We start from the raw sequence: 25,496 nt of genomic DNA, 5'->3' as shown, positions 1-25,496 counted from the left end.
AGCTCACACTCAGCCAGTATGGTGTCAGCTCTCACTCAGCCAGTATGGTGTCAGCTCACACTCAGCCAGTATGGTGTCAGCTCTCACTCAGCCAGTATGGTGTCAGCTCACACTCAGCCAGTATGGTGTCAGCTCTCACTCAGCCAGTATGGTGTCAGCTCTCACTCAGTCCGTATGGTGTCAGCTCACACTCAGCCAGTATGGTGTCTGCTCACACTCAGCCAGTATGGTGTCTGCTCACACTCAGCCAGTATGGTGTCAGTGCACACTCAGTCCGTATGGTGTCTGGTCACACTCAGTCCGTATGGTGTCTGCTCACACTCAGCCAGTATGGTGTCAGTGCTCACTCAGTCCGTATGGTGTCTGCTCACGTAAGGATATTGAAATATTAAGACAGGTACTGGATTTTTCTAGTAAGCACTCCTGAATTATTGAAGATTATTTTTCCAATTCCCTTAACAGACCTTTATTAAAGACAGAGAAAGAGGTAGAATTTTTTAAAAATATATTTTAGCTGTGGTGCTAAATTATGAATGAATTTCTATGTGTGTGCGCCTGGCATGCGTGAGCGTGGGTGCATTGGGTTCTGGGGCTTTAAGGTGTAGGATGATGATCCACGGGGAGAGAAAGAGAGTCCAGTACACACCTGATCCAGTACACTAGTGTTAGGGCAGGGGTTGTAGAGGGAGGCAGCAGGAGGACAGAGAGAGGCAGCAGGAGGTCAGTAGGGGGGAAGATGTTGAAGTCTTATAGTCCGTTAAACAGGGGACAGAGAAGGTGAGGATTTACACGTTAAATGGGGGACAGAGAAGGTGAGGACTTACACGTTAAACAGGGGACAGAGAAGGTGAGGACTTACACGTTAAACGGGGGACAGAGAAGGTGAGGACTTACACGTTAAACGGGGGACAGAGAAGGTGAGGACTTACACGTTAAACGGGGGACAGAGAAGGTGAGGACTTACACGTTAAACGGGGGACAGAGAAGGTGAGGACTTACACGTTAAACGGGGGACAGAGAAGGTGAGGACTTACACGTTAAACGGGGGACAGAGAAGGTGAGGACTTACACGTTAAGCGGGGGACAGAGAAGGTGAGGACTTACACGTTAAACGGGGGACAGAGAAGGTGAGGACTTACACGTTAAACGGGGGACAGAGAAGGTGAGGACTTACACGTTAAACGGGGGACAGAGAAGGTGAGGACTTACACGTTAAACAGGGGACAGAGAAGGTGAGGACTTACACGTTAAACGGGGGACAGAGAAGGTGAGGACTTACACGTTAAACGGGGGACAGAGAAGGTGAGGACTTACATGTTAAACGGGGGACAGAGAAGGTGAGGACTTACATGTTAAACGGGGGACAGAGAAGGTGAGGACTTACACGTTAAACGGGGGACAGAGAAGGTGAGGACTTACACGTTAAACGGTGGACAGAGAAGGTGAGGACTTACATGTTAAACGGGGGACAGAGAAGGTGAGGACTTACACATCCACTATGTATCCACCAACTCCTCAGCTGTTCCATGAGAGGCTAGGGAACATCTCTCATCATTAGCACTTTCCTGGATTAAAATGTACTTTATTCAACCAAACGTATAGCTTTATCATGGATATTTCATCATTGACTGTACAAGGTGTGACCACCCAATATATCAGCTGTTCAGTGTTTTAAAAACATATTTTCATTGCCAGTGAAAGTTTACCTTTAAAACGAGAGCGATCTTTTATAAATGCATTTGTTGCAGATGTAATTCATTTTGAAAACCCATTTCTCCCATCCCATATTTCAAGACTTTTTCTATGGACTTGAAATAATGAACGTTTGCATCCTTGACATTGATTAATATGTATTGTCGGAAAATATGTTAATTTATAAGATATTTTCACATGGATTGCATTTTTTTCACATTTCATTTATGTGTTTTCTACATTGATCTTCTTCATGAAAAATAGGGATGTCGGAGGAATTATCTGTATCTGTACTTTATCTATACTTTCACAAAAGTGGACTATCAACCATTTAGTGTTTGTGAATTATGTCTCCTTTAGCATTTCATTTTCATAGGATCGTGATCATTTATGTTCGGGTTGCAAAAGACTGTACTGCGCAGGTTTGGGGGCGCTCATTTCTGGAATGATGCTTTTTGTTAGGATGAGAGATAAGGTGTAGAGAGGGGATCAATGGAACAGCTGACTAGGGAGGTGGAATAGGGGTATTTGGAGTGGGGTGACAGGGTTAGCGGCTCATTGTGTGGCTGGTCAGGTGCTGGGTTGAGGGTGAAGGTCATTTGAACTAATTGTGCTTGAAACAGAAAGTGACCTCAGGCCAGTGGATGATGGATGATAGGTGTTTGTGAGGGAATGCTGTGACAGCCGATACTCATCTTCCTCATCCTCAGATGAAGATAGGGCCTGTCCCAGCCCAGGGTTCAGGGGTCCTGTTTTGTCACCATGGCCGTCCATTTAAGTCTTTCTTCTGTTGCATTAGCTGTCATAGTATCTTACGTATGAGTCTGTGTGTGGTATTGCTTTCCTGTTTGTGTATTATGCGATATGCAAGTGTGTGTGCAAGTGCCATTGCAGGTCTCAGCTACATAAGTTCCAAAGTTTTTCTCTCTATTGATCTTCAATTCTCTCTCTCTCTCTCTCTCTCTCCTCTCTCTCTCTCTCTCTCTCTCTCTCTCTCTCTCTCTCTCTCTCTCTCTCTTCTCTCTCTCTCTCTCTCTCTCTCTCTCTCTCTCTCTCTCTCTCTCTCTCTCTCTCTCTCTCTCTCTCTCTCTCTCTCTCTCTCTCTCTCTCTCTCTCTCTCTCTCTCTCTCTCTCTCTCTCTCTCTCTCTCTCTCTCTCTCTAGGTCTTTGTTCTGGTGGTGTGGAACTTTGAAACTCTACATGATTCCTCTGGTTCTGTTGCTGCCGCTGGCCTGGAACTATATCCTCATCTCTTCGGGGAAGGACACCAGGCAAGATGTTGTGAGTGTCCCTGTCATGTATCACTACGCTGTTCTGCCCCCTTAATTGTCCCATACGGCAAGTGTTTACGTCTCACACGCATTTCTGTCAATCATTTATTTCATCTCATTTCAATTGATATGTATTTAATCATAAATATAATGACACATTTACTATGGAAAATAGATACAAAACCCCTACATAGAAAATATACAATGTCTTTGTTCTTAGACACCATTATTGTAAATGCATTTAAACAAAATAATTAGTAAAGAAATTCAGTAAACTTGGAAGTAACAGGAAGGGACTAAGGAGTGGACTTATTTAATTGGCACCTCCCCTCTGGTTATAGTAAAGAAGAATTAAAGAATAAAAAAAATCCCAAGAAATAGACACTGAGGGAAATTCTGTCTGCGTTTCTGAATGAGAAATGCCAAGTGCCTTGAACTTTGAAGAATCGCTCCCAAATTCTTCCTTTGCATATTTTGAGGCAAGAGAGGACGTAATAGCTTGTCACCTTGAGCAACGTTATGCCACTTACCTGGTTGTATATTTATTTAATTCATGTATTTTTTATCTCTTATTCCAATTAAACAGTGTCAAAGGAATGTCACGGTGAAGTGGACATGTTTTAATCATTGCCGAGGTGCACCTGGAGAGTCGTGAGAGAGTGGTGCGAGCGTGAACAATGAAGTGATTCATTTGAATAAGTGTGTTTCCAGACTACCTTACAATGCACAGGGAAGAGTCTGCAGTTCCCCGTCTCTCAAAATATATTACCTCATTTTTCACGAGTGCGCAGATAAAAAGAATTTGCGGGATTTGGAACAGATAGCCGTTAAAACAATGAAAACAACAAGTAGAACGAACTTCTTATGGCCTTGAATTGGAAATATATAGAGCAGGATTTAATGAATGTTGCTGTGAATTTACTAGTTTTAGTATTACCAGAGAATTAGGAATTTATTGGACGTTATTTCATGTTTTCTACAGCAACACTCATGGCAGATGGAGAGGAAAAGCAGGCATAGATGTGTTCTTCAGGCATACAGTAGATGTGTTCTTCAGGCATACAGTAGATGTGTTTTTCAGGCATACAGTAGATGTGTTCTTCAGGCATACAGTAGATGTGTTCTTCAGGCATACAGTAGATGTGTTCTTCAGGCATACAGTACATGTGTTCTTCAGGCATACAGTAGATGTGTTCTTCAGGCATACAGTAGATGTGTTCTTCAGGCATACAGTAGAAGTGTTCTTCAGGCATACAGTACATGTGTTTTTCAGGCATACAGTAGATGTGTTCTTCAGGCATACAGTAGATGTGTTTTTCAGGCATACAGTAGATGTGTTTTTCAGGCATACAGTAGATGTGTGTTTCAGGCATACAGTAGATGTGTTCTTCAGGCATACAGTAGATGTGTTCTTCAGGCATACAGTAGATGTGTTCTTCAGGCATACAGTAGATGTGTTCTTCAGGCATACAGCAGATGGGTTTTTCAGGCATACAGTAGATGGGTTTTGCCAGTGCAGATGTTGTAGCTGGGTCACAATTAATAGCAACCAATAAATGTATTTTTCAACAGAAGGAAGTGGAAGGTATCTCTTAAAAATGGAAAGGACACATACATAACAGTATGCACATCATGGAGCATAGTCGCTAGTGTATTTCTGCGTTTCGCCTCTGTGTCAATGCTCTGTACATGTCCCCCTGTAGATGGCAGCATTGCTTGATCAAAAACATTCAACAAAAAAAAAGGATTTCATTATTTCTTTACCTCCATAGCGGTAATGGTGGGGCTGGGGACTGGGGGCTGGGGGGGCAGGGGGGCTGGAAGGACTAGATGGTGGAGGGTTAATAGTGGAGCTGGGGGGGGGGGGGGGGGGGGGGGGGGGTCAGCTCTCCGCCACAGTAAACAAACACACAGGTCTGCTTCCAATTAGTCCAAGCCCCTGATCTAGCCTCAATTCCATGATGAGCAACAGCACTCCACTCCACTCACTCACAGTCCCTAAAAGAAGGGAAGTTTGTTTTTATCAACTCCGGGGATGGTGTGTGTGTGTGTGTGTGTGTGTGTGTGTGTGTGTGTGTGTGTGTGTGTGTGTGTGTGTGTGTGTGTGTGCATGTCTTTGTGCTTGTGTCTGCATGAGTGTGTGTGCTTTGTGCATTTGTTAGTGTGTGTGCTTGTTTGTTATACAGGGAGTGTACTGTATATACAGGAACATTTGTTTAATTGTTTAACATTTATCCCCACCTTACTTCTGAGATCGTTGCACTGAGGGAACATGCACTATAGCTGGCACAAAAGATGTCCTCTGTAGAAAATCAGCAGTCTCTTGTCTTGGCGTGTGATATTAGTTGCTGAGGATAGGTGAAACGAATGTGATGAGGCTGCCCCTCCTCCTCTTTTCCTCTCTTTGTGATGGTTGAGGAGCTGTGACATGTTGTAAGGGTCATTCTAGGAGTTTATCACTCTGCATCTCCCACCTGGGCTCGGCTACTGTCTTCACACTGTCAGACAGACAGACAGGCGGGCAGGTGGGCAGGCAGGCAGTCATTTCACCTTCTAGTAATATGAGCCCTCTAGAGACACACACAGCATTCACAACCAACCAGACAGTAGTACACATCTGTGAGAGGATGTGTGTAAAGGAATGAGAATGTTATCTGAAAACCATGCTAAACAAACAGGCGCCAAGCTCTTCATGCATACAACTGGTGTGTCTGTTTGTTTTGAGTCAGTGTTTCTGTGTGTGGGGGGGGGGGGGGGGGGGACAAACAGTCACTGTATTTCTACATGCTGTAATTTTCACCTCAGGGTCGCTGATGCTTTTAGGTCAGTTCTCCCTAGCCAGGCCTGAACCTTGACCAGTAGATGTGCTGAACAGAAAAGCTGGCCTTAGACCAGCTATTAAAGGCCTGGTGAAGCAACAATGTCACTGACCCCTGCTTTTAAACTGTCGTCCTCTGACCTCTAACCCTGTTATCATGTCTGTCAACTGTTGCACCATTAGGTGCCCTGTGTGTGACCCTCTCCAAGGCTGTGTGTGGCTTGTTAGGGTTATGATTAACATAGCAGGCACTGCTGGGCCATGTGAGCTATGACAGGAGAGGTGGAGGGAGAGATTACAGTTGCGGAGACAGAGTCCTAAGACATCATTACAGCTACAGACAGTTAGACCAATGCCACAGCATCATTGTTTGCCATTCGCATTGCAGTTGAACAATTATGGAACTCGAAGTTACTTAAAAATGGAAAGCTGTTCAAGCTTACAAACTGGCCCTCTGCTTTTTATTAGAGACCCCTACTGTGGGGAGGTGATAGTGTAGACTAGTGTCTGTAGACAAAGATAGAATGACAGCACCTACAATACCACCAGCACAACTAATACCAGCACCACTACCATCAGCACCTACAATCTCACCAGCACCACTACTACCAGCACCTACAATCCCACCAGCACCTACAATACCACCAGCACCTACAATACACCAGCACCACCACCACTCTAACCAGCACCAACACTACCAGCACCAATTTCACCAGCAGCACTACCGCTCTAACCAGCACCAATACTACCAGCACCAATTTTACCAGCACCACTATCATCAGCACCACCAGTACCTGTAACGGTTTTCTTTAGGTGAAGTAGGGGCGGACCAAAATGCAGCGTGGTTGTTATTCATTGTACTTTAATAAAGAAACTGTCCACGAATAAACTAACAAAACAACAAACGTGCGAAAACCTAAAACAGTCCTATCTGGTGCAAAACACAGAGACAGGAACAATCACCCACAAACACACAGTGAAACCCAGGCTACCTAAGTATGGTTCCCAATCAGAGACAATGACTAACACCTGCCTCTGATTGAGAACCATATTTGGCCAGACATAGAAATAGACAAACAAGACATCCAACATAGAATGCCCACTCAGATCACTCAGATGTGACAGTACCAGCATCACTACAACCAGCACCACAATCACCATCACCAATACATCCAGCACCACTATTACCAGCACCACTACCAACAGCACCAATCTCATCAGCACCAATACCATCAGTACCAAAACCATCAGCACCACCATTACCAGCACCACTACCACCAGCACCACTATCATCAGCACCACTATCACAGCACCACTACCACCAGCACCAATACCATCAGAACCACCAGCACCACTACCACAGCACCACCAACACCAGTACCACTATCACCAACAGCACTATCAACAGCACCACTACCACCAGAACCACTACCACCACCATCACTAACATTACTATTACCCCTAAAGTGTGAAGTCACCCATTTCCAATCCTGGAAACGTGGAACCGTATGGTGGGTTCTGTCTCTGTGTTATTGCTGGGGCGGTTTGCCGGGTGGCTGGGCTCAGTCAAGCGGGGGACAGCTCAGCTGCAATGGAAAAGCTGTAGGCCTGGATGACCGTCCTTGGAAGACCGACCGGCACTAGCCTGGAAAACACTTTACCAGATGTTGTGGAGGTGTTCATTATAGCATGAGCTGTCATGGTGCAGAAAGATGCCGGTGATCTCTCTCTCTCTCTCTCGCTCTCTCTGTCTCTCGCTCTCTCTGTCTCTCGCTCTCTCTGCCTCTCTCTCTATCTGTCTCCCTCTCTCTCTCTCTCTCTCTGCCTCTCTGCCTCTCTCGCTCTCTCTCTCTCTCTCTCTCTCTCTCTCTCTCTCTCTCTCTCTCTCTCTCTCTCTCTATCTCTGCCTCTCTGCCGCTCTCTCTCTCTCTGCCTCTCTGCCGCTCTCTCTCTCTCTGCCTCTCTCTCTCTCTCTCTCTCTCTGCCTCTCTGCCGCTCTCTCTCTCTCTGCCTCTCTGCCGCTCTCTCTCTCTCTGCCTCTCACCCACCGGCCAGCCCATATTTTGATGAGGAAGAAAAGGACGAGAGCAGGCTGGCTCCGCTTGTCTTCACTCAAACCAAAGGAAAACCTTCACAGTGGCCCTGCCCCAAATACAGAGAGCTAGACAAAAAGGAGAGAGGGCTTCGGCGGTGCCTGGTAGGTTCTCCTCAGTACAGAGGCGGTGCCTGGTAGGTTCTCCTCAGTACAGAGGTAGACAAAAAGGAGAGAGGGCTTCGGCGGTGCCTGGTAGGTTCTCCTCAGTACAGAGGTAGACAAAAAGGAGAGAGAGAGAGAGGGCTACGGCGGTGCCTGGTAGGTTCTCCTCAGTACAGAGGCGGTGCCTGGTAGGTTCTCCTCAGTACAGAGGTAGACAAAAAGGAGAGAGAGAGAGAGGGCTTCGGCGGTGCCTGGTAGGTTCTCCTCAGTACAGAGGTAGACAAAAAGGAGAGAGGGAGAGAGGGCTTCGGCGGTGCCTGGTAGGTTCTCCTCAGTACAGAGGCGGTGCCTGGTAGGTTCTCCTCAGTACAGAGGCGGTGCCAGGTAGGTTCTCCTCAGTTCAGAGGCGGTGCCTGGTAGGTTCTCCTCAGTACAGAGGTAGACAAAAAGGAGAGAGAGAGAGAGGGCTTCGGCGGTGCCTGGTAGGTTCTCCTCAGTACAGAGGTAGACAAAAAGGAGAGAGGGAGAGAGGGCTTCGGCGGTGCCTGGTAGGTTCTCCTCAGTACAGAGGCGGTGCCTGGTAGGTTCTCCTCAGTACAGAGGCGGTGCCAGGTAGGTTCTCCTCAGTTCAGAGGCGGTGCCTGGTAGGTTCTCCTCAGTACAGAGGCGGTGCCAGGTAGGTTCTCCTCAGTACAGAGGCGGTGCCTGGTAGGTTCTCCTCAGTACAGAGGCGGTGCCTGGTAGGTTCTCCTCAGTACAGAGGCGGTGCCTGGTAGGTTCTCCTCAGTTCAGAGGCGGTGCCTGGTAGGTTCTCCTCAGTACAGAGGCGGTGCCTGGTAGGTTCTCCTCAGTACAGAGGCGGTGCCTGGTAGGTTCTCCTCAGTACAGAGGTGGTGCCTGGTAGGTTCTCCTCAGTACAGAGGCGGTGCCTGGTAGGTTCTCCTCAGTTCAGAGGCGGTGCCTGGTAGGTTCTCCTCAGTACAGAGGCGGTGCCTGGTAGGTTCTCCTCAGTACAGAGGCGGTGCCTGGTAGGTTCTCCTCAGTTCAGAGGCGGTGCCTGGTAGGTTCTCCTCAGTACAGAGGCGGTGCCTGATAGGTTCTCCTCAGTACAGAGGCGGTGCCTGGTAGGTTCTCCTCAGTTCAGAGGCGGTGCCTGGTAGGTTCTCCTCAGTACAGAGGCGGAGCCTGGTAGGTTCTCCTCAGTACAGAGGCGGTGCCTGGTAGGTTCTCCTCAGTACAGAGGCGGTGCCTGGTAGGTTCTCCTCAGTACAGAGGCGGTGCCTGGTAGGTTCTCCTCAGTACAGAGGCGGTGCCTGGTAGGTTCTCCTCAGTACAGAGGCGGTGCCTGGTAGGTTCTCCTCAGTACAGAGGCGGTGCCTGGTAGGTTCTCCTCAGTTCAGAGGCGGTGCCTGGTAGGTTCTCCTCAGTACAGAGGCGGTGCCTGGTAGGTTCTCCTCAGTACAGAGGTAGACAAAAAGGAGAGAGGGAGAGAGGGCTTCGGCGGTGCCTGGTAGGTTCTCCTCAGTACAGAGGCGGTGCCTGGTAGGTTCTCCTCAGTACAGAGGTAGACAAAAAGGAGAGAGGGAGAGAGGGCTACGGCGGTGCCAGGTAGGTTCTCCTCAGTACAGAGGCGGTGCCTGGTATGTTCTCCTCAGTACAGAGGCGGTGCCTGGTAGGTTCTCCTCAGTACAGAGGCGGTGCCTGGTAGGTTCTCCTCAGTACAGAGGCGGTGCCTGGTAGGTTCTCCTCAGTTCAGAGGCGGTTCCTGGTAGGTTCTCCTCAGTACAGAGGCGGTGCCTGGTAGGTTCTCCTCAGTACAGAGGCGGTGCCTGGTAGGTTCTCCTCAGTACAGAGGCGGTGCCTGGTAGGTTCTCCTCAATACAGAGGCGGTGCCTGGTAGGTTCTCCTCAGTTCAGAGGCGGTGCCTGGTAGGTTCTCCTCAGTACAGAGGCGGTGCCTGGTAGGTTCTCCTCAGTACAGAGGCGGTGCCTGGTAGGTTCTCCTCAGTTCAGAGGCGGTGCCTGGTAGGTTCTCCTCAGTACAGAGGCGGTGCCTGATAGGTTCTCCTCAGTACAGAGGCAGCCTGGTAGGTTCTCCTCAGTACAGAGGTAGACAAAAAGGAGAGAGGGAGAGAGGGCTACGGCGGTGCCTGGTAGGTTCTCCTCAGTACAGAGGTGGTGCCTGGTAGGTTCTCCTCAGTACAGAGGCGGTGCCTGGTAGGTTCTCCTCAGTTCAGAGGCGGTGCCTGGTAGGTTCTCCTCAGTTCAGAGGCGGTGCCTGGTAGGTTCTCCTCAGTACAGAGGCGGTGCCTGGTAGGTTCTCCTCAGTACAGAGGCGGTGCCTGGTAGGTTCTCCTCAGTTCAGAGGCGGTGCCTGGTAGGTTCTCCTCAGTTCAGAGGCGGTGCCTGGTAGGTTCTCCTCAGTACAGAGGCGGTGCCTGGTAGGTTCTCCTCAGTACAGAGGCGATGCCTGGTAGGTTCTCCTCAGTACAGAGGCGGTGCCTGGTAGGTTCTCCTCAGTACAGAGGCGGTGCCTGGTAGGTTCTCCTCAGTACAGAGGCGGTGCCTGGTAGGTCCTCCTCAGTACAGAGGCGGTGCCTGGTAGGTTCTCCTCAGTACAGAGGTAGACATGGCAGTCGGTGACAAAATCAAAAGGTCATGTCACTTTTGACTGGGAGCGTTTGTGCCCCGTTAATTTCCCCCGTGCCGCCCCGGCTCCTCTCCTCTTCGCTGGCAGGCAGACGGTGTTGATAGTGGGGTGAAAACGCCGCGCCAGTCTCCCAGCCTCCTCCTCTTTATCCTTGTGAACCTCTGTACCCGTCGTTGTTAACAGTGTCAGCACTCCGCTCCGTGTTCTGCCGCAGTCTTTGATGTTGTTCTGTTGCTGCTCTCTCTGACTGTTTGGGTTGTGTGTACTTGTAGGTGTATGTGTCTGTGTGTGGTGTGGTGTGTGTGTAGGTGTGTATGTGTGTGTGTGTAGGTGTGTAGGTGTGTATGTGTATGTGTGTGTGTGTGCGCTTCAGCGCCCCTCTCTACCACACATACCAGCCCTCTCTACCACACATACCATCTCTCTCTACCACACATACCAGCCCTCTCTCTACCACACATACCCTCCCTCTCTACCACACATACCAGCCCTCTCTACCACACATACCAGCCCTCTCTACCACACATACCATCTCTCTCTACCACACATACCAGCCCTCTCTCTACCACACATACCATCCCTTTCTACCACACATACCAGCCCTCTCTACCACACATACCATCTCTCTCTACCACACATACCAGCCCTCTCTCTACCACACATACCATCCCTCTCTACCACACATACCAGCCCTCTCTACCACACATACCAGCCCTCTCTACCACACAGACCATCCCTCTCTACCACACATACCATCTCTCTCTACCACTCATACCAGCCCTCTCTCTACCACACATACCATCCCTCTCTACCACACATACCATCCCTCTCTACCACACAGACCAGCCCTCTCTCTACCACTCATACCATCCCTCTCTACCACACATACCATCCCTCTCTACCACACATACCATCCCTCTCTACCACACATACCATCCCTCTCTCTACCACACATACCATCCCTCTCTCTACCACACATACCAGCCCTCTCTCTACCACACATACCAGCCCTCTCTCTCTACCACCCATACCAGCCCTCTCTCTACCACCCATACCAGCCTTCTCTCTACCACCCATACCAGCCCTCTCTCTCTACCACCCATACCAGCCCTCTCTCTCTACCACCCATACCAGCCCACTCTCTCTACCACCCATACCAGCCCTCTCTATCTACCACACAGACCAGCCCTCTCTCTACCACACAGACCAGCCCTCTCTACCACACAGACCAGCCTTTTCTCTAACACCCATACCAGCCCTCTCGCTACCACACAGACCAGCCTTTTCTCTACCAGCCATACCAGCCCTCTCTACCACCCATACCAGCCATCTCTCTACCATCCATACCAGCCCTCTCTCTACCACACATACCAGCCCTCTCTCTACCACACATACCAGCCCTCTCTACCACACATACCAGCACTCTCTCTCTACCACCCATACCAGCCCTCTCTCTACCACCCATACCAGCCTTCTCTCTACCACCCATACCAGCCCTCTCTCTCTACCACCCATACCAGCCCTCTCTCTCTACCACCCATACCAGCCCACTCTCTCTACCACCCATACCAGCCCTCTCTATCTACCACACAGACCAGCCCTCTCTCTACCACACAGACCAGCCCTCTCTACCACACAGACCAGCCTTTTCTCTACCACCCATACCAGCCCTCTCTACCACCCATACCAGCCCTCTCTACCACCCATACCAGCCCCCTCTCACCCACACAGACCAGCCCTCTCTACCACACAGACCAACCTTCTTTCTACCACCCATACCAGCCCTCTCTACCACCCATACCAGCCCTCTCTCTCTACCACCCATACCAGCCCTCTCTCTACCACACATACCAGCCTTCTCTCTACCACCCATACCAGCCCTCTCTACCACCCATACCAGCCCTCTCTCTACCACACAGACCAGCCCTCTCTACCACCCATACCAGCCCTCTCTCTCTACCACACAGACCAGCCCTCTCTACCACACAGACCAGCCCTCTCTACCACTCATACCAGCCCTCTCTCTCTACCACTCATACCAGCCCTCTATACCACTCATACCAGCCCTCTCTCTCTACTACACAGACCAGCCCTCTCTACCACTCATACCAGCCCTCTCTCTCTACCACACAGACCAGCCCTCTCTACCACACAGACCAGCCTTTTCTCTACCACCCATACCAGCCCTCTCTACCACCCATACCAGCCCTCTCTACCACCCATACCAGCCCCCTCTCACCCACACAGACCAGCCCTCTCTACCACACAGACCAGCCTTCTCTCTACCACCCATACCAGCCCTCTCTACCACCCATACCAGCCCTCTCTCTCTACCACCCATACCAGCCCTCTCTACCACTCATACCAGCCCTCTCTCTCTACCACACATACCAGCCCTCTCTACCACACATACCAGCCCTCTCTCTCTACCACACAGACCAGCCCTCTCTCTACCACACAGACCAGCCCTCTCTCTCTACCACACTGACCAGCCCTCTCTCTCTACCACACAGACCAGCCCTCTCCAAGACAAAATGATACAAACAAAGTCTATCCCAGTCTTGTTTATACAAAAATCAGAGGTTGGTTCTCTTCGCATTGTTCTGACTGACTCAATGCTGACATGTGTATGCCAAGACAGTGGAAATGAAAGTGAGTGCATATTCTGTGTATCGCTTTTGAATGCTGTCATGATAATGATTGGCACTTGGACTGGTTTGTGTGATCAATAATAGCAGCCAACCACACCCTCCCTGCCCCCTGTTGGGTGAGCCAGGCCTGAGTCAGTCCAGACAGAAGGCCTCCCTGTGAGAGCAGGGCTCTGCAGCTTGTGAAGGGTAGGGTCAGATAGACTCTGCCTGCCTACTCTCCTTATCAGTCTTCCAGCCCTCCACTCTGATCGCCCCTCTCCTCCAGAGCCTAAACCTACACACACACACACACACACACACACACACACACACACACACACACACAGACAGTATACCAAGCAGGGCCTGGAGAAGGGAAGACCCCAGAAGCAGCAGTTAAAACCCTCTCACATATCAAGGAGGAAAACCAGGAGGAGGAGAGGGGAGGAGAGATGAGAAAAAAAGGAGAGTTTACCTTTATGTTCGTTGGGATGTCTGTCTCGGCGTCAATTCCCCTAGCGGCTGTCATTCCCCTAAGGCTGTCATTCCCCTAAGGCTGTCATTCCCCTAGCGGCCGTCATTCCCCTAGCGGCTATCATTCCCCTAGCGCCTGTCATTCCCCTAGCGGCTGTCATTCCCCTAGCAGCTGTCCTTCCCCTAGCGGCCGTCATTCCCCTAGCGGCTGTCATTCCCCTAAGGCTGTCATTCCCCTAAGGCTGTCATTCCCCTAGCGGCCGTCATTCCCCTAGCGGCTATCATTCCCCTAGCGGCTATCATTCCCCTAGCGGCTGTCATTCCCCTAGCAGCTGTCCTTCCCCTAGCGGCAGTCATTCCCCTAGCGGCTATCATTCCCCTAGCGGCTGTCATTCCCCTAGCGGCTGTCATTCCCCTAGCGGCTATCATTCCCCTAGCGGCTATCATTCCCCTAGCGGCTGTCATTCCCCCAGCGGCTGTCATTCCCCTAGCGGCTGTCATTCCCCTAGCGGCTATCATTCCCCCTAGCGGCTATCATTCCCCTAGCGGCTGTCATTCCCCCAGCGGCTGTCATTCCCCTAGCGGCTGTCATTCCCCTAGCGGCTATCATTCCCCTAAGGCTGTCATTCCCCTAGCGGCCGTCATTCCCCTAGCGGCCGTCATTCCCCTAGCGGCTATCATTCCCCTAGCGGCCGTCATTCCCCTAGCGGCTGTCATTCCCCTAGAGGCTGTCATTCCCCTAGCGGCTATCATTCCCCTAGCGGCTGTCATTCCACTAGCGGCTATCATTCGAAAGGTTAGGAGAAAGAGAGCAGAGATAGTGGATTTTCTTCAGCCAGCCTGGCGGTAGGGGAGAGAGGGAGACTTGGTGGGGGTCGGAGGGAGAGAGGGGGATGGCGTTTGCATGGCAAAGGGTGATTTCTATCTTGTCTAGTGTGTGTGTGTTTATCCCTGTGTATATGTGTGTGTGTGTTTATCCATGTGCGTTTGTGTGTTTATCCTTGTGCGTGTGTGTGTGTTTAGGTTCATCGACCCATCCAAGCCCTGAGTGGTAGTCCGGCGTATCCACATCCACTGTCGTGTTACTATTCCCTCTCCTCCCCCCAGCCAGCAGGCCAAGTAAATGTCTGCTGTAGTTTCCTACTGTACATCCATATCTCTGCCTGCTCCCTGCTCCTTTAGGGCACACAGGTGTCAGGATGTGAGGCCTACTGGGGCTTAATGACTGAACAGAGGAAATGGCTTGCCATGGCCCTGACCCTATAAACTGGTTTTAAACAAGCCAGACACACATAAACCCTGCAGGACTCAAGCCCTCCAGAGCATGTGTTCACAAGCACCACTCCGCACTAAATGGTCTGTACTTTATTTAAACCTTTCACCAAGCTGTGGATTTGACATATGTCACCTGAATATTTGTATATATACATGTACCCTCTGTAATCTGTGAGTATAACCTGTACCGTTCAGAAGATTTGAACGCTATGACTATGTTCATTTCCCCTTTGGTAAAGTGTTGGATTGAAGCGCGTTGCAGGCGGTGTGAGCGTTCCACAATCCTGTCATCAGTGAGTCTTTGAAGCGTTGGGTTGTAATGATGGTAATTCAGACGATGTGATAAGGGGATAAACAGCTGAATGATACGATAAACAAACAGTCTTCGTCATTACAGAATTGGGGGGGGGGCTGGTAATTGATGTCTTCCGGAGACACCGCGTTTAGCTGTGGAAATCTTCAGGGCTGATGAGATGACATGTCCTTCCTTTTGTTTATACATTTTACACAAGGCTGTTCTCTTTACCGCAGGCTAGACGGGAGGAGGAATAGAAAACAGGGGAATGACTATCATTCCCACTGTCTCTGTGGGTCATGCCTATCTATAGTTGATAGCTCTGTTTTAGATAGCATGGGGCCTGTGTACTGTAGTAAAGGCTGTGTTTGGAAAAATCCATGATCTCTTTTTTGTGCTTCCTTTATGGCTGTTGATTCTAACACATTGTGTAGTAATATTTATCATGTATGATATTATAAATACCTCACATGCGACTCATGATTAGACAAAGCAATTAGCCAATAATATGCAGTGAAGAAATGTCTGAGAATGGATTCTAAATACAAGTGTATTTAATTACTTCGTAAAATGAATGGATTCACATACAAGGCATAAAGTTTAAGTTAAAAAATAACATGAACAAGCATTAAAAGGCATTGTTCTAAGCATGGTCAGACTGTAAGAGAGAGAAATCATAGCCTGGATGGCCATTCCTCAAGAGTCCTTGGGATGGAGAGAGAAAGAAAGACTGTATCTCAGCAGCGCAGGTCAGGAACAAATCAAATCAAAGTTTATTTGTCACATGCGCCGAATACAACAAGTGTAGACCTTACTGTGGAATGCTTACTTAAAGCCCTTAACAAACAGTGTATAACGTTTCAGGTAAGACCCAAGTGCAGACTGTGTTGAAGTAACAATGTGTATTACAGCAACAGGGGCAGGCAAACGACAGGTCAAGGCAGGCAGGAGTCGATTATCCAGAGTGGGGCAAAGGTACAGGATGACAGGCAGGCTCAGGGTCAGGAGCAGGCAGAGTGGTCAGGCAGGCTCAGAGTCCTGGACAGGCAAGGGTCAAAACCAGGAAGGTGAGAAAAAGAGAGACTGGGGAAAAGCAGGAGCTGAGAAAAACTTGACAAACAAGATGAACTGGCAACAGACAAACAGAGAACACAAGTATAAATACACAGGGGATAATGAGGAAGATGGGCGACAACTGGAGGGGGGTGGAGACAATCACAAGGACAGGTGAAACAGTTCAGGGCGTGACACAGTGCAGGTCAGGAAGAGTTAAGAAAATATTTACCAAATAGACTAAAGAAAAAATGTATAAAAAGTAACACAATAACATAACAATAATAATTGTAAGTAGGGGTAAAGTGACTATGTGTAGATAATAAACAGCAAGTAGCAGCAGTGTACAAAATAAATGGAGGGGGGGTTCAATGTATTAGTCCGGGTGGCCATTTGATTAATTGTTCATCAGTCTTATGGCTTGAGGGTAGAAGCTGTTAGTTAAGGAGCCTTTTGGTCCTAGACTTGGCGCTTCGGTACCACTTGCCATGCGGTAGCAGAGGAAACAGTCTTTGACTTGGGTGACTGGAGTCTTTAACAATTTTATGGTCTTTCCTCTGACACCGCCTATTATATAGGTCCTGTATTGCAGGAAGCTTTGCCCAGTGATGTACTGGGCCATACGTACTACCCTCTGTAGCACCTTACGGTCAGATGCCAAGCAGTTGCCATACCAGAAGAAGCCGTTAGCCAACCCTACTGAACTATAAACAGACACTGCTCCTCTGACTACTATTTACTCCCTCCACACACAACTGGAGCTGAAGCCATTTTAGTTTCAGCAGGAAGCTGTATTTACATAATAAGCTTATGTCACTTTTTGAAGTTTATTATTCCAATAAAAGAAAGGGGAATAAGCTATTGTTTTGTGAAGCAGTGGTTTTTGGATTTCTCCAACTTGTTTGTGGAGGCAGGGCGGGGGTGGGGTAGGGGTTATGAGACAAGATAAATGCAGCTCTCGGCAGCTCACAGGTTAATGATGCGCCTGTTTGTTTATGGTGCTGCTGCTCCTGCTGTCCTTGTAGCTTTGATGTGTGATTGACAGATGGGGGGACGGGGGAGGGTGGGGGGGGTAATGATCTATGCTGGTCTAGTACTTCGCAGGCAGGCAGCACAAACACGTGTGATACTACTGACTCTGTCTGTCGTTGTCTGTCGTTTTGAATCAATTGCATGTGTTTGGATTGTATAGATACTTTATTTAGGCCGCTTGTAGGTGATTTGAGAGGCCTTGTATATCTAATTATGGTGGTCTTTATGGGTTTTTATCAGAAATATAAAATAAAAAAACTTTTCACAACTCCTCTTTTTAGAGTTAACTTCTCGTCATTCACAGACAGGAAGGCAAGGGCAAGTGTTTCCATGAAAACCTATTTACTTCCACATCCTGATCCTCACTTCAGCATTCCCAGATACATACTGTATGGAATGATCTATCTTTCATCATTGCTCTCAATCTCTCTCTCCCTCTCCCTCCCTCTCTCTCTCATTCTCTCTCTCCGTGTGTGTGTGTGTGTGTGTGTGTGTGTGTGTGTGTGTGGGGGGGTGGGGGGGTTTAAGTGGAGGGATTGGTGGCCTGCTGTAATGGCTGTTGTTCCATCGGTTTTGGACCAGTGAAGCACATGAAGCCCCTCTTCTATGTACCCCTCCTCTCTACTCCCCTATAGTAATGGGAGAGCTGGGGGACTGGGTGTAGGTTAGAGATGGGTTCAGATTGGTCTGGAAGACTAAGAGACTACAATCATCCCTGTATTGCCTTGTGTTGACATCAACCATATATACAGTACATGTACAGTATGCATCGTGCAATTTGTAGGGATGAGAATGAATAAGAATGCCTGTCTGCCCCAAGTAATGCATGTATTTGTGTCTCTCTCTTCTTCTCTTGTTCCTGTGGCAACCACCATGCAGCAAGCGATGGAGGACTTGCTGGAGAATGAGGATGAGGACTATGACAAAGATGACAAGGTAATTATATCTGTCTGTCTGTCTGTCTGTCTGTCTGTCTGTCTGTCTGTCTGTCTGTCTGTCTGTCTGTCTGTCTGTCTGTCTGTCTGTCTGTCTGTCTGTCTGTCTGTCTGTCTGTCTGTCTGTCAAGGGACAGGACATCTCAGGGGTGACCATGTTCCACACACAGGAAATACCAACACGTACATGGCATGTGTACTTTAGATTTACACGTTCAAATCTGCACACATGCACGCACGGACACACACACACACACATGCTCACATGCACATATTCTCTCAACCACAAACACACACACACTTTGAACATTGATAGTTGTCATCCTGAAATGGGTCCAGACATACACTGAGTGTACAAAACATTAAGAACTGCAATGCTGCTGCGTTTTTCACTCTCAACAGTTTCCCGTGTGTGTCAAGAATGGTCCACCACCCAAAGGACATCCAGCCAACTTGACAACTGTGGGAAGCATTGGAGTCCACATGGGCCAGCATCCCTGTGGAACACTTTCGGGGTGGGGGGTTCCTAATGTTTGGTATACTCACTGTACATTACATTCTCTACCCATTGTAACCTTGTCATGCATAGTATCATGGTTGTCAGTATTTGTGATTTTCAATCTCTCCCTGACCGAAAAAAAAAAAGACTCTGTAATACCTACATGTTTCAAGCAGACCACCATAGTCTCTGTGCTCAAGGAAGTGAAGGTAACCTACCTAAATGATTTTTTAATTTTAATTTATTTTTTTACCTTTATTTAACTAGGCAAGATCAGTTAAGAACAAATTCTTATTTTCAATGACGGCCTAGGAACAGTGGGTTAACTGCCTGTTCAGGGGCAGAACGACAGATTTGTACCTTGTCAGCTCAGGGGTTTGAACTTGCAACCTTCCGGTTACTAGTCCAACGCTCTAACCACTAGGCTACCCTGCCGCCCCCCTGCCGATTACCGCCCCGTGGCACTCACGTCGGTAGCCATGAAGTGCTTTGAAAGGCTGGTTATGACTCACATCAACACCATCATCCCAGAAACCCAAGAACCACTGCAATTTGCATACCGCCCCAACAGATCTACAGATGACGTAATCTCAATCGCACTCCACACTGCCCTTTCCCACCTGGACAAAAGAAACTGCTGTTCATTGCCTACAGCTCAGCGTTCAACACCATAGTGCCCACAAAGCTCATCAATAAGCTAAGGACCCTGGGACTAAACAGCTCCCTCTGCAGCCGGATCCTGGACTTCCTGACGGGCTGCCCACTGATGGTAAGGGTAGGTAACAACACATGCTACCATGCTGATCTTCAACACTGGGGCCCCTCAAGAGTGTGTACTTATTCCCTTCCTGTACTCCCTGTTCACCCATGACTGCGGGGCCTAGCACAATTCCAACACCCTCATTAAATTAGCTGATGACACAACAGTGGTAGGCCTGATCACCGACAACAATGAGACAACCTATAGGAAGGAGGTCAGAGACCTGGCAGGGTGGGGCCAGGACAATAACCTCTCCCTCAATGTGAGCAAGACAAAAGAGCTGATTGTGGACTACAGGAAAAGGAGGGCCGAACAGGCCTCCATTAACATAGACAGGGCTGTAGTGGGGCGGGTTGAGAGTTTCAAGTTCATTGGTGTCCACATAACCAATGAACTATCATGGTCCAAACACACCAAGACAGTTGTGAAGAAGGCATGACACGACAACACCTTTTCCCCCCCAGGAGATTTGGCATGGATCCCCAGATCCTCAAAAGGTTCTACAGCTGCACCATCGAGAGCATCCTGAGCGGTTGCATCACCGTCTGGTATGGCAACTGCTCGGCATTTGACCATAAGATGCTACAGAGGGTAGTACGTACGGCCCAGTACATCACTGGGGACAAGCTTCCTGCCATCCAGGACCTATATACTAGGGGGTGTCAGAGGAAGGCCCAAAATACTGTCAAAGGCTCCAGTCAATCGAGTCATAGACTGTTCTTTCTGTTACCGCATGGCAAGCGGTACCGGAGCACCAAGTCTAGGACCAAAAGGCTCCTTCACAACTTCTACCCCCAAGCCATAAGACTGCTGAACAATTCATCAAATAGCCACCCGCACTATTTACATGGACTTTTTACTTAGTTTTTACATTGCTGCTACTTGCTGTTTATTATCTAAGCATGGTCACTTTACCCCAACCTACATGTACAAATGACCTCGACTAACCTGTACCCCCACACATTGACTCGGTACCAGTACCCCCTGTACAGTATATAGACTCGCTAATGTTAATTTAATGTTACTTTTTATTTTATACTTTTCTAATATTTTCTTAACTCTATTTCTCTGCATTGTTCCTTGAGTGGTTCCTTGAGTGGCGCAGCAGTCTAAGGCACTGCATCGCAGTGATAGTGTCACGTATACTCCCCCTCTGGCCTCTTGGTCACCATCGTCAAGCGCACCTGCACCTCATGATACTCACCTGGACTCCATCCATTCCTTGATTATCTTCCCTTTATCACTCCCCTTGGTTCTTTCCCCAGGTGTTATTGACTCTGTTTCATTTCATTTCGGTGCGTTGTTTGTGTTTCGTGTTTATTATTTGGTTTATTTATTAAAACACTCCCTGTACTTGCTTCCCGACTCTCAGCGCACTCATTACAGAATAACACCTCACCTAAGGGAAACATCAGGCAGTGTTTTTTTTTTTGTTTTGTTTTTTATGTCAGTGTCAATGACGTCAGTTCCGGGAGCCACTACAGGCTCTCAGCCGGCTCGTCAAGCTCTCATGCCTCAGCCGGATCGCCAGGCTCTCATGCCTCAGCCGGCTCGTCAGGCTCTCATGCCTCAGCCCGGCTCATCAGGCTCTCATGCCTCAGCCGGCTCGTCAGGCTCTCATGCCTCAGCCCGGCTCACCAGGCTCTCATGCCTCAGCCCGCTCATCAGGCTCTCATGCCTCAGCCGGATCGATAGGCTCCCCTGCCTTAGCCGGATCTCCGGGTTCTCCTGCCTCAGCTGGCTCGTCGGTCTTTCGTGCCTCAGCCGGATCGCCAGGCTCCCCTGCCTCAGCTGGCTTGTCGGGCTTTCGGGCTTTCATGCCTCGGCAGGATCGCCAGGCTCCCCTGCCTCAGCTGGCTTGTCTGGCTTTCATGCCTCTGCTGGATCGCCGGACTTCCCTGCTTCCACCGGCTTGTCAGGCTCTCATGCCTCAGCCGGTCTGTCAGGTTCCTGCGCCTCAGCCGGTCTGTCAGGTTCCTGCGCCTCAGCCGGTCTGTTAGGTTCCTGTGCCCCAGCCGGCTCGACAGGTTCCCGCGCCCCAGCCAGCTCGACTGGTTCCCGCTTCCCAGCCGGCTCGACAGGTTCCTGCACCCCAGCCAGCATGACAGGTTCCCGCGCACCAGCCGGCTCGACTGGTTCCCGCGTCCCAGCCGGCTCGACAGGTTCCCGCTCCCCAGCCTGCTCGACTGGTTCCCGCGTCCCAGCCGGCTCGACAGGTTCCCACACTCCAGCCGGCTCGACTGGTTCCCGCGTCCCAGCCGGCTCGACAGGTTCCCGCTCCCCAGCCTGCTCGACTGGTTCCCGCGTCCCAGCCGGCTCGACAGGTTCCGGCGTCCCAGCCGGCTCGACAGGTCCCCGTGTCCCAGCCGGCTCGACAGGTTCCCACACCCCAGCCGGCTCGACAGGTTCCCGCACCCCAGTCAGGGTGACAGGTTCCCGGGCCCCAGCCGGCGTGACAAGTTCCCGCGTTCTTTCCCCAGGGGTTATTGACTCCGTTTCATGTCGGTGCGTTGTTTGGGTTTCGTGTTTATTATTCTGTTTATTTATTAAAATACTCACTCCCTGTATTTGCTTCTCGTCTCTCAGCGCACTCGTTAAAGATAGATGCATCACTCCAGAGCCGGGTTCGATCTTCTCATTGTCCAAGTAATAAAACAGCAGCTATCAGGTAAAAACAGGTGGCTGCTTTAGTGGTTAGCTGTCTCGTTTACACAGGGGCAGTGAGTAGCCATACCAGCTTGTAACTTCCTGGTCCCTTCTAGTCCTAATCAGCATGGTTCAGCTTCACCAGTACAGGATCTGACATTTGATATTATCAGCTGGCCACAGGGTTTCCATAGCACCTCAATACATTGATTGGATAAACAAAAGACAACATAGCAGAATCCTATTGACTCAACCAAATCTAAAGTAACCATTCCCCACTTTCTGTTTTATTTCAGAAGTAAAGTGTGCTGTACGGCTATTTACTCTTCCTCTGTCTTCCTATGAGGTGAACGGCCCTGCGTGGCATGGTGTGCTTTATCTACACACTTGGGACTAATGGCGTTTCTTGGTTATTCTGTGTCCAACACCAAGACCAATTAGAATTTAATCTGCTTCGTTTAGTATCTCTTGGCACCACTTTTGGCCAAATCTGTTCAGTCTGTTATTTTTATGGTAATTCTATGTGGTGTTTGACTAAGCAATTTGCTATCTAAAATGATATAGCCTGAAGTCTCTTAATTTTGAGAGCAGTTATTTTAGGCTTTGAATTAAGTGCCAATGTGAGTTCACAGGGTTAAAAAAGACGATATTATGATTATGAGTAGTCAGTCCACATGCGTCTCTGCATTTCCATCCCCCATTGTCCTCCAGTGGCTCTGACGGAAAAGTTCCGTGGCAGCGAAGTTCCAAGGCTACAATGTACGGGGCGGGGCGACAATTGAAGATGTGCGTTAGAAAACCTTGAAACTTTTCCCCTCTTTATACAGTGCCTTGCGAAAGTATTCGGCCCCCTTGAACTTTGCGACCTTTTGCCACATTTCAGGCTTCAAACATAAAGATATAAAACTGTATTTTTTTTGTGAAGAATCAACAACAAGTGGGACACAATCATGAAGTGGAACGACATTTATTGGATATTTCAAACTTTTTTAACAAATCAAAAACTGAAAAATTGGGCGTGCAAAATTATTCAGCCCCCTTAAGTTAATACTTTGTAGCGCCACCTTTTGCTGCGATTACAGCTGTAAGCCGCTTGGGGTATGTCTCTATCAGTTTTGCACATCCCATTCCTCCTTGCAAAACAGCTCGAGCTCAGTGAGGTTGGATGGAGAGCATTTGTGAACAGCAGTTTTCAGTTCTTTCCACAGATTCTCGATTGGATTCAGGTCTGGACTTTGACTTGGCCATTCTAACACCTGGATATGTTTATTTTTGAACCATTCCATTGTAGATTTTGCTTTATGTTTTGGATCATTGTCTTGTTGGAAGACAAATCTCCGTCCCAGTCTCAGGTCTTTTGCAGACTCCATCAGGTTTTCTTCCAGAATGGACCTGTATTTGGCTCCATCCATCTTCCCATGAATTTGAACCATCTTCCCTGTCCCTGCTGAAGAAAAGCAGGCCCAAACCATGATGCTGCCACCACCATATTTGACAGTGGGGATGGTGTTCAGGGTGATGAGCTGTGTTGCTTTTACGCCAAACATAACGTTTTGCATTGTTGCCAAAAAGTTCAATTTTGGTTTCATCTGACCAGAGCACCTTCTTCCACATGTTTGGTGTGTCTCCCAGGTGGCTTGTGGCAAACTTTAAACGACACTTTTTACGGATATCTTTAAGAAATGGCTTTCTTCTTGCCACTCTTCCATAAAGGCCAGATTTGTGCAATATACGACTGATTGTTGTCCTATGGACAGAGTCTCCCACCTCAGCTGTAGATCTCTGCAGTTCATCCAGAGTGATCATGGGCCTCTTGGCTGCATCTCTGATCAGTCTTCTCCTTGTATGAGCTGAAAGTTTAGAGGGACGGCCAGGTCTTGGTAGATTTGCAGTGGTCTGATACTCCTTCCATTTCAATATTATCGCTTGCACAGTGTTCCTTGGGATGTTTAAAGCTTGGGAAATCTTTTTGTATCCAAATCCGGCTTTAAACTTCTTCACAACAGTATCTCGGACCTGCCTGGTGTGTTCCTTGTTCTTCATGATGCTCTCTGCGCTTTTAACGGACCTCTGAGACTATCACAGTGCAGGTGCATTTATACGGAGACTTGATTACACACAGGTGGATTGTATTTATCATCATTAGTCATTTAGGTCAACATTGGATCATTCAGAGATCCTCACTGAACTTCTGGAGAGAGTTTGCTGCACTGAAAGTAAAGGGGCTGAATAATTTTGCACGCCCAATTTTTCAGTTTTTGATTTGTTAAAAAAGTTTGAAATATCCAATAAATGTTGTTCCACTTCATGATTGTGTCCCACTTGTTGTTGATTCTTCACAAAATAATACAGTTTTATATCTTTATGTTTGAAGCCTGAAATGTGGCAAAAGGTCGCAAAGTTCAAGGGGGCCGAATACTTTCGCAAGGCACTGTATCTCTCTCCTCTTATTTTTCTGCATTTTCTCCCCTCAGAAAGAAAACAGGCGTTTGAAAAGGTGCACATTATAGAAAGAAATACATTTCAACTTTCATATTGAAATGAGGGAGCTGCAGCTCGGGGCCAATGTCAGATTGAGTCCTTAGCTGATTATTTCACATAAGAGGGCCCTCCTCTTTCTGCACACAGGGCTGGGGAGCCGGATAGCAAGGCGACCACAAAGGCTTGTATTGACCAACTCTGGCTTCATACATTTTGATCTATTGCTCCCCTCAACTGTAAACATTCCATTTGAGCTGTAGGGAAGTTGAAATGGGGTATTTTTCTTCTTTATTTCTCCAATATCTCTCTCCCCCAACCACCCTCCCACCTCCATTCATTCCCCCCCTTCTCATTTATTCCCAAACCTTCTTTTTCCCCCTCATCCCTGGTTAAGTGCACATCAAATGGAGTTTTGAGGGTGAACATGTCTTACTACTCCCTCTGTTAGAAATGGAAGTGACCTGACACTCTCATTACCTCTTTTCTTTGCTCAAATTGTAAAATATTAAGGTCAGGTCAGAGGAGGCCTTTTTTTTACGACTCGGAGGTAGAAAAAAAGATTAATAAATGGGCCGAGGCCTCATTTTAATTGAACCTGAAGCATATGTTGCAAGTATGTGCAATCCGTCCCAGATGTTCAGTTCTGGCCGTGTGTTCTGCTCTTCCCTGTACGCCACAAGGCAGCTAGCTATTAGCTGGATAACCTTTGCTCCCAGGGCTAAATTGGGTATTACATGGCAAAAAAGTGGAGCACCTGTTTTTCATTGGGGAAAGGACCCCTTGTGGGCT

At 48.6% G+C, this 25,496-nt stretch overlaps 1 protein-coding gene across 1 annotated transcript in view; it reads left to right on the top strand.

The window, feature by feature from the left end:
- LOC109875799 (multiple C2 and transmembrane domain-containing protein 1-like) overlaps positions 1 to 25,496 on the top strand; it is a 292,254-nt gene that overhangs the window by 212,020 nt on the left and 54,738 nt on the right. The window contains 3 exon segments of the mRNA XM_031817676.1: positions 2,856 to 2,885; positions 2,887 to 2,973; positions 18,266 to 18,322. Of these exon segments, the coding sequence (XP_031673536.1) occupies positions 2,856 to 2,885; positions 2,887 to 2,973; positions 18,266 to 18,322 (174 nt within the window).

This window comes from Oncorhynchus kisutch, linkage group LG3, assembly GCF_002021735.2.
Source record: "Oncorhynchus kisutch isolate 150728-3 linkage group LG3, Okis_V2, whole genome shotgun sequence".
In the NCBI taxonomy this organism is placed as follows: Eukaryota; Metazoa; Chordata; class Actinopteri; order Salmoniformes; family Salmonidae; genus Oncorhynchus; species Oncorhynchus kisutch.
Note: the sequence above shows the minus strand (reverse complement) of the source record. Positions and strands in the feature narration are given on the sequence as shown.